The 9,587-nt window shown below is 39.7% G+C and overlaps 1 protein-coding gene across 2 annotated transcripts in view; it reads left to right on the top strand.

The window, feature by feature from the left end:
- The first annotated feature begins 1,523 nt into the window (after nt 1-1,523).
- The window catches only part of tsc22d2 (TSC22 domain family 2), a 34,610-nt gene continuing 26,546 nt past the window's right edge, over nt 1,524-9,587 (top strand). For both annotated transcript variants that reach the window (XM_079244607.1, XM_079244606.1), the window contains exon 1: nt 1,524-3,718. In XM_079244607.1, the coding sequence (XP_079100733.1) occupies nt 2,139-3,718 (1,580 nt within the window). In that variant the 5' untranslated portion in view covers nt 1,524-2,138. The remainder of the gene's footprint in view (nt 3,719-9,587) is intronic.

The following is a 9,587-nucleotide window of genomic DNA, read 5'->3' as shown; positions in this document are numbered from 1 at the left end:
TTAAAAAACGCATCAAATTTGCAACTTTTCTTATATAAGTGATATTTAATTGTGGTCTATCTATCTATCTATCTATGGCGAGCAACCTTGTGACCACCAACAAATTAAATTAAAAACGAGAGAGGGAAAAAAAAAAAGATTCCCAGGTAGATGTTCAATCAGAAACAACTCTAAAAACAATGACTCCGTCTCCACCGAGGTGGCGTTAAATAGCACGTTTTGAAGAAGACTGTTTCACGGCTAATGACAGATAGAAACTGCTTAAAGTCGTTTCTGGACACCTTTAGCTTTAGAGCGTTTTTCACAAGATTATATGCAAATTATACATGAAAGTCTACATGTGTGAAATGCGTGTATCTACACAAGAATATCTCTGTATATTTAATAAATATGCATCTATTAAATAGAAATAAATAAACGTAGCAAGCCACAGCTCAGCAACATGTTCTGAAAACCAGCAACGCGGATCTGACTCACAGGGGTGTGACATTTACAGGAAGTGACGTCATCGATAGTTTAACTCAGAGGCAGGGGAAATTTGTCATAATTAGCGAAAGTATGAATAATAAACATGTTAGATCACACTCTTGTATGTATTTATTTATATCTTTCTGTATCTCCCCTTATATTCTGTCATACTGAAACAGTATGGTTGATGACCTTCCCTAGAAGATAGTTTGGTCTTTCTTACAAATATCTTTAAAGTGAGAGAAATTTCTTTTAAAATCCTGCACAAATAATATAATATAAAACCTTTTATTTTACAAAGGTTTAAAATGGATATCGACACAAACAGTTTTTTCTGAAGTAACTTCTCTGAACTTCTCTTATTTTCGATTGTCCATTTGTTGAGAAGTTTTGGTCTGATATTTTATTAATCTTACATAATCCTATCCTTTCTGATGTTTCATGCTCCTTAAAGATGTCATTTTTGGTCTTGTCGATCCTGATTATATTAATAAACTGTTCTTATAAATTTAATATTCATCTTGGCCAAATATAATATTCACAAGTGTAAATTTACAAATCATAAACCCCACTGTTCTGTTTTCAACCATAAACCAGTACTTAGCCTCTATTAAAAACTCCACAAACTCTAGGGATTTACAAACTATGAAGATTTTTACAACTTGGTTGCTTGGTAAAACCAAAAACAGTTAGGCTCCATCTCCTTGTATCCTTTTTTGTTTCTTTTTTTTAGTACTATTTATTTTGCCCCCCTTACTGTCTATTGTTCTTTTAACTTGTTGCTGCAAACATTCATGTATGTTTCAATAAAGTTTAAAGTTCTTTAAAAATGTTTTCTAAAATTATTGTCATTTTAAAAAAACAAAAACAACAACAACTTTTTAGATATTTCACACAAATATTTAGTGTACATATATGCGTAATTCGCCAGCTGACAGAAAATCAGTTTGACTCAGAATCCCACAATGCATTTCGCCCTTGCCATCTTGTCTAGTGGTTGAGCGGCGGACAGAAGTTAGCTCCCCGTTAGCACATTGCCTCTGTGGTAAAGTGGTTTTCTGTCAGCTAGCTGCGAACAGCAGCTCCCAAAAGTGAGCTGTCCACACGACGAGAAGCAAACTCGGCCGACATCGAGACATTTACTGTGTCCGCTGCTGGATTATATATTATTTTTGGGTCGCCGCTGAATTTGTTTACATCATGATGTCGCACATGCTTCTACTGAGGCGGAGAAAACTAGCCCACATCAGCTAACTTGGCTAGTTGGTGAGTAATAGATCACCGGGAGAGGAGAGTGAGCTGAGTTACTGGGCCCTGCTCAGACTAAAGTACCGGTGGCAGCTGCTGAACAAGAACTTTGACAAGAGTCTGTTTACAACTCCGCCGCCGGGACGTAAGGAAGGCCGACCGTGTGTTGGAGGGACCAAAGCGAGAAGCTTTAGCCCGTGATCTGTGACCGGACACCGTGACACGTTTGAGGGGCTTTTCGTGCTGTGGCCTGGGTTGTTGAGCTTTTCTGGGACAGGAGAGAGGAAAAGAAGCGGTATGGAAATGTACTGGGGCGGCACGAATCTGTATCTTATCCCACGACTGTGAATTGACTCTTTAAGATTTTCGTACAGCACTTGGTTTTATCTGGCAGCTGGCAGACTTTCAGCCAAGCACTCAACATGTCGAAAATGCCAGGAAAGAAGAAAAGTTGCTTCCAGATTACGAGTGTAACTCAGGCTCAGGTGGCTGCCAGTAACATCCCCGACGACACCGAGAGCCTTGACGATCCGGACGAATCACGGACTGAGGACGTATCATCGGAAGTGTATGAGGTTTCACACGTCGACCCGGGCATTTGTGACAGGAGCTCATCAGAGGAAACTTTAAACAATGTTGGAGATTCTCAAGATGGCCATCTGCCTAACACAGTTCCTGTCAATGGCGGGCTCTCTATTAAAAGTACACTCACTGGTAGTGTCGCCCCGCATGTAGGGGAGAGTGTGCCTGTGCCAGCTACAGCTCAGCCCTTTGTTCCAAGCTCCAACACCACCATCTCTACCAGTGTGGTTCACACAGCCCCTAGCACCAGTTGCAGTTCCCGTTTCAGGGTCATCAAACTTGACCATGGTATTGGAGAGCCTTACAGGCGGGGCAGGTGGACATGCACTGAATTTTATGAGAGAGATTCGGATTCAAATGTTAATCGGACTGTGGACAGCATAAAGCCAACTCTTACTCTTGATCACAGTGTAGACAGAGACAGCGGGTTAGGGGCTACAATTAATTCTGGTGTCACTAGCAGTACTTTTTCTGCACAGGCTTCAGAAAGCACAGCAGATAGTGGGTACTCTGCCTCCACTGGGCACCCCGCCCACTCTCACCCTTCAGAGTCTCTGCAGAAAGGTTACAGCTTGTCTCCTCAGATCGGTAGTGGAGCAAGTGCCTTCCAGCCCATGGGGTCTTCAGCGTCACAGCAGCAAAATCAGGCTCAGGTCAATATGCAGCCCTCTTCCCAAACCTTCAGTCCTAACAGCCTCAACGGTGTGCACCAAGGTGCCATGCAGCAGATCATGTCTGTTATACCTCTTGCCATGCAGGCCCAGCAGTTTGCCTATCCTGCTCATCCCACTGGCCTCTCCTCGGGTCACCAAGACTATCATCAGCAATGCTCTGGCACTCAGAATGTTTCCATACCATCATCATCTGTGGGGCATTCTGCCCTTCAGGTGTCCTCGCCTCAAATCACCCCTGTCGGTTCAGGAACACGGGGGCTGGGTGGAGATGCAGCCTCAGCCCAGGGTCTTGTGCTACAAGTGGGAAATGCAACAGTTATATCTCCCATCCATCCAGAAAGCACACAGCAGCCACCTGTCAATCAAAATCAGCCTTCAGGAGGACTAGGTATTGCCTCTGCACTCTCCCTGAACACCACCTCCCACAGCGGGGGTCAGAGTGTGCCTGCCACAGTGCCCAGTAAACCCAATATCCCTCCCAGTGTTTCAAGTCAAGCACCTGGCGCAAGTGGATCTGTCCAGCTCCAGGGAGCTCATGGAGGAGCCACAGAAGGCCTTCCCTTTGGCTTCGGTAACCAGGCAGAAGATAATCGACAAAAAAGTGATGTCCTACTTCAGCACAGTGCCGATGTGAATCATGGGAAAGATGGTATAAAGTCTCCTGTCAGTGAAGACCTCAGTTTGGCCTCTCCTGCTGTCAACAGCCTGTTTGGCATCCATATTACCATGAATATGGATGAAGACAGGTAAGACAATAGAAAGTGAAATTAGTCGTGAAGTTCACGGTTGTCGTCACTCTTTATTGTTTTTCTTTTCCGTCGTTGGCTATTGGTAATTCAGTATACAGTATGAATGTCTCTTTTTCAGAGGTTGTGTAAAGACAATGTGATATACTGATTGAGGTAGTAAGAATATAACTTTAAGTTTGCCCTCATACTAAACAGTGGTGTGGTTACAGTCAGCACTGAGGAACACGCAGCTCACTTTTGCTGTGCTCACATAATGCATGTTACAACTAAAACTACTGGTTGTCCTCAGATGACGGTAATATAAAGCACATTTTTGGGAATCAACAATTGCAAGGGGGAAAAGGTGGGAGGAATTTTCTGTTTCTGTCTGATTGGACACCAACAGAACAGTAAGTTCCTTACCTCTTTAGACACCCACAGGTCTGTCTCAAACTTCCATTCAACTATATAGGGGTCTTGGACTGGAGGGTGTTAACAAGCACTTGGCTAGATTACGAGACATGCAGTAGCTGTGTTTTGTTGCTGAGAGGGGAATAACTCCCTAAATGTAAAGGCTGGTTTTTATTCACTGCTCTATTTAGGAGAGACAGTTGGCATACTTGTGCTGGGCAGGTTTCCCAGCTTCCCAACTTTAAGCCTTATAAATAACAGACTTGCCCATAGTATTCTTCTAGTGTACACACACTATTTTAGTGTGTCGAATGGCCTTCACAGAGCTGAAATGCTGAAGTGTTGCCACACTCAAGCAGTAAGTAGTGCTGGTGGAAAGGTGATGTTTGAGCCAAGAATAACTAAGATGAGAGCAGTCGTCCGTACATGTGCATAGTCTGTCCTGTTTTTCTATAGGCCTCAGTGTTAATCAGTGTGCTCTGCTTTGTGCTTGTTGATGATGATACAGTCATAGTGCAAGTTGGTATTTTAGGAAGTTAAATCTTAACTTTACAGGTTTCAGACAAGATACTTTTGAATCTAATCATTGTTTACCAACAAGTTTATCTCAGCAGCATTGGTATGAGATGACGATGATAGGAGGGCCGAAACTGCATTTAATGACCCCAATTTTGCAATAGGAACAGCCAGTGCCCATTTCCTAGTCACACTTCCGAGTAAATGTGTGCGCCTGCGTTCATGTGTATAAGAAAAGGTAATTAGGGGCTGGCTGGGAGAACTATGATATAGATTCTGGTAATGGGATAGGATGTATGAGAAGATTGATTGGACAAACAGAGCATATACACACACCTATGTCGCACGTACACTCATACCTGCAGCAACAACAGCAGACATGTAAGCTGCTCTACCCATGGCAGCAGCAACATGGCCAGACTGAATCAGCAGGACACTGACTGCCTTCTGCTCCAGCTTTCAGACTTGAGACCTTGTTAAGGCTGTCCGTGTTGAAACATAAGCTTAACTTGGTGTTGACTTGCTGCCCACCTGTGAACGGATTTACTCTCCTTGCCCTAAATGCCTTTGTTTTTCTATGAGCTTGTACATCAGCTTGACTTTGGCCTAGTTCTCAATCTTTTTTAACTCTTTCACACAACATAAGAAGATCTTTGTTTATATTGAAACGCAAAAAAAAAAAAACCCAACCAGAACAGGATACAAGCTGTACATATCTGTGTTATCTTTGAAAACACTCAGACAAGCTAAAGGCATTTGCTCTGTTCCATTATTTATTTGTTAATTGTGCGCATGACCTTTCTGACAACACTGACAAGTGATGTAACAGCAGTTCAGAAAGATCTTATTTAACTGCAACGTCCACCTTATTGTCAAAAGTTTTCCCACAAGCTTGTCTAAATCCTGGTAGTTTTCTACTGGATTATGTTTAAGTAACGTTAAATTTGTTAGAAATTTAATTAAGGAAAAGAAAAAGATGTAGTTTTCATCTGGATGATCAGCATATAAATCCATCAGAGGTTACTAATGTAAAAATACACAAATTACTTGTGTTTTTTTTGCATCTTCTAATTCTGCATGTCAGGGCTCTTTAGTCATTGTCATCTCTGATAGGATATGCTAATCATGATATTTTTCTGGGAAAAAAAACAAATAAAAAAATTTTTTTTTAAAAATGTGAATGGATGATCATCTAAATTTAAGTAATTTATGTTTTAGATGTAAGAGTACTATTAATCTAGTCTTTAACTTCTTTTGTTGCTGATATTAGCTGTACGTTTGTTGTTGCTTTTGCTTTTTGTGAATCATGTCATCTGCTGAGACCAAAAACTTGAATGAGGGGTTTTTGATCCAAACAAAATTGCCAGCCATGAAGACTTTTTTAGCTGTTGTCAGCTGTAATTAAAATGCCTTGTTAGCTCATAACTTTCTTCTAATTGTGTGTGAGGACAAACATAATTCAGCGAACACACCCTATCATAAGGGGACCACGATTTTTAGACTTTCTCCTCTTGAATGTATTGTTCTGTGTTCCAGCAGTGTCTCACTGCGGAGTCTGTTCCAAGTTTCATTGTTCTGTTTTGAATTAGAGTGCATCACAAAAGTGGAACAGTTCTTTGTGGGGGTGGAGTTGTAAGATAACAATGATTTCCCCTCAGCTTGGAATGGTTAGCGTCTGTGCACAGCACACACCGTTTTTGCCAAGTGAAGTGATTAAGCTGCCTCTGGGACAAATTGGCTTTCTTCAGTGGGAGTACTTGGCCTTGAGCTCAAGTCCTTTTCCTTGGAGAGACCACCTCCTGCATTATTGTCTGAATGAGAGGTGGTTATTATTAATCCTCCGTTGATTACGTTTTCTAAGGCAGACTAATTGGTCAGTTACACAAGAGGGTGAAATGTAACGTAGAAATCTAAAAGGGATTCTCTGGATAACTGTTTATTATGTTTTAGACGGGACCATAGTATTACAGTAAATCTTAACAGATTATGCCAATATTTTTTTAACATGAATCTGTAATTATTGATAAGTTGTGCTCAAAAGTTCAGTAGTGTTTCTTGCTGATCTTTTAGCAGCAACACAGCCCAAAATTACAAACCATTATACTTGCCCTCCATATATTTTTCTGTTTTCTTTTTTTTTTGTTTGTTTTCAAAAAGATGCATTTGACTCGTCTCTGCTGTAAAACAGCTCGACACTGTTGGTTGCTACTTTTCTTTAGACGTCTTCATTGACCCACTTCTTTCCCATGACCCTTTTCCTTGACTAAAATGCAAATCCTTCCTGATGACGCTCCCGAGAATCTAATTACAGGGTCTAAGTTAATGTGATCTGTGCCGGTGCAGCACGTGAACGTCATGCTTTTAAAAAGGTTACATGCATGATGGTTTGCACCTGTAGATTTTTTTTTTTTATAAACTACCCTGCCTTACCTGTACCTGTGCTTGACAAGGAAACTGTATCTTGTTTTTTCCCCCCCCCAATGACAAATTACAGCTAACATGTCTGTAGATGTAAAAGTAACGCTGAGACTTTCCCACAGTTTGTATCTCCTCACGCAATAGATGGTGACTGTTAAAATTGAAACTGGGAGCTTCAAACTTTGTATTAAAGTGGTGTCTCCTCACTGGGACCACCAGTATTTTTCCTGATGCCACAGTTTGGGAATGATGACAGCCTTTCACCCTTGTCTTAAAGTTGGAATTTGGATGGTTATTCTGCTTTATTTAACTTTTTCACACTGTTCGTTAAACTTTTTTTTTTTGTTGTACTCGGGGATATGTTTGTAAAGTATGGAAGTGAACGAGGGGCACTAACTGGTGTACCTTAGTGTGTAAGGGAAAGATGGTATAGGAGAACCCATTGCTCAAAATAACAGCACTATTACTAGTCCTGTGATCTTTGTGGGTATATTAATGTGGATCGTTCTGCTTGTGTCTCCTTAGCAAAGGTAATTGACAGAGGCATTTCTTCTTTGTTGTTGGTATCTTCTTCACAAAGCCTTATAACTGGAGAACACTTATCTCAGATCAGTTTTTGTTAAACTGATTCATGAAATAATCTGCAGCTGATTTATCACACATACATAAAAAACGGCAGATTAATCACTTGCATTTCTTTCATTCATATTTCGGGGCTGTGTCAGAGGGGTACTAAATGCAGGAAGCTGAGTAAATCATTTTGTTAGCCGGCTTTTTAAAGCTATAAACCAAACACAATGTTTCCAGTAGCATGAAACTTTGTTTCTGGCAGATAATAAAAAAAAAAAAAATCTGCTCTTATCAGCAAACAAGTCAATGAACTAAAGAACAACTAAATGAATCTAGCCATGCAGACCTCCCTCATACTTGTCAGACAGCTGGCTTATGATGTCACTGTTCAATTGTGGAAACTCTTGATACACAGGAGACAAATTCTCTTCACACACTTTAAATGTCACTTAAAGAAATTTCCCACAAAGTTGCAATCTAATTGAAAGCATTAGGATTGTTCTGTAGTATAGTCAGTGGGATCTTTTAGTCGGTGGGTGTTGTTGGTGAAGGGCCTTTGCAGCAGTTGGAATCAGCTGCTGATCATGTGAAAAAAAATGACAGCTATTAATGGTGACATAAGTTTTTAATGCGGCTTCAAGCACAAAATGAGCTACCACACCTACACAAGAGTTTATGATCACACACTTTCTTATTAAATCCATTGGGAAAGTGATTCCAACCTATTGGTCCTGGAAAACTATTAAAATCTAATTGCATGAAAGTTTTTGGAGTTAATCACATCATAAAATATCTGTTTCCTTTTAAAAGTACTGTTGTATGAAGAAAATGGTTTTAAAACACAACACATCTTTTAGCAACAGCATTTTCTTTCCACAACAGCACTTAAAATTTTTATTTTAAATCTCTTAAACTAGAAAGACACAGAGTGCAGACCTGCCAAGCTGCTTGTTTTCACCCATATTGCAAAGAATCCTGTTTAAAAATTCCTATGTTCCCAATTCTTTCCAGATCACTCCCAAAATTGAATGAAATCTAATTTAGGCCAAAACCCATTCTCAGGGAAAGACAAAAAGCTGCTCAGATGTTTTTGTGTAAAGCTGCTAACAAAAAAAAACAGACAGAGATCAATGTTGGTAGAAAAAACATACGATAGAAAATCACACATGCACAAACGTTCCTTGTTCTGCAGACAGCGATTAAATGCTTCAACATGTATAATATTTTTCAATTAATGAACCGTAATGTGTTAAAGTCTCACAAAGCTACTGAAGACAGATTGTACTGCCTTCTTATGCTCATAGTAAAGTTTCTGCACCATTCCCTCCAGTCTTCATCAGATCACACAATTTTTGTCAAAGTGATTGCATGACTTGTGTAAAATTTTGAAATCATTAATGGGTTTATTTTCTTATTTTTTGCACTAGGGATAAATACTGTGTTAAATTGCTATTTGTAGACCCTACAAACAAATGCCGCTCACCAGGGCTCAACAAGCACAAGTAGGATAATACCAACAATGAAATGACAAACTTGATCTAAGTAAATTAGCACCCACTTAGAAGTTTTAAAATCTTGTTTAGCAGGTAATTGAATTGGGGATGCTGCTGTGCTTGCTGGTAAATAACAAAATACCAGTTATAACTGCAACTGATGTGACCCTTAATGTCAATTATATCTACTGTAATGTCTGAATGGGATAAGAACAGCTTAACACTGTTATCCTTTCCATCCTTCGCTGCTTGTTTATGGTGTTTAGACAAGAAGAATGAGTTTTTGACCTTTCTAATTTATTTATGATTTTTTAAAATGAAAAAATAAATAGAATTGTAAATTGCATTTGTTTTTATTCTGTATTTTTAAATCTGTTTTATGAACTCACAGTTGCTTCTATAAAGTGATGCAAAAGATACATTTGGAAACTTGACATTTTTAGTCAAGATCTTTTTCTTTTACTGGTAAAAATACTTTT

This window comes from Telmatherina bonti (assembly GCF_933228915.1).
Source record: "Telmatherina bonti genome assembly, chromosome: 8".
NCBI lineage: Eukaryota > Metazoa > Chordata > Actinopteri > Atheriniformes > Telmatherinidae > Telmatherina > Telmatherina bonti.
This window is presented reverse-complemented; position numbering and strand designations above follow the sequence as displayed.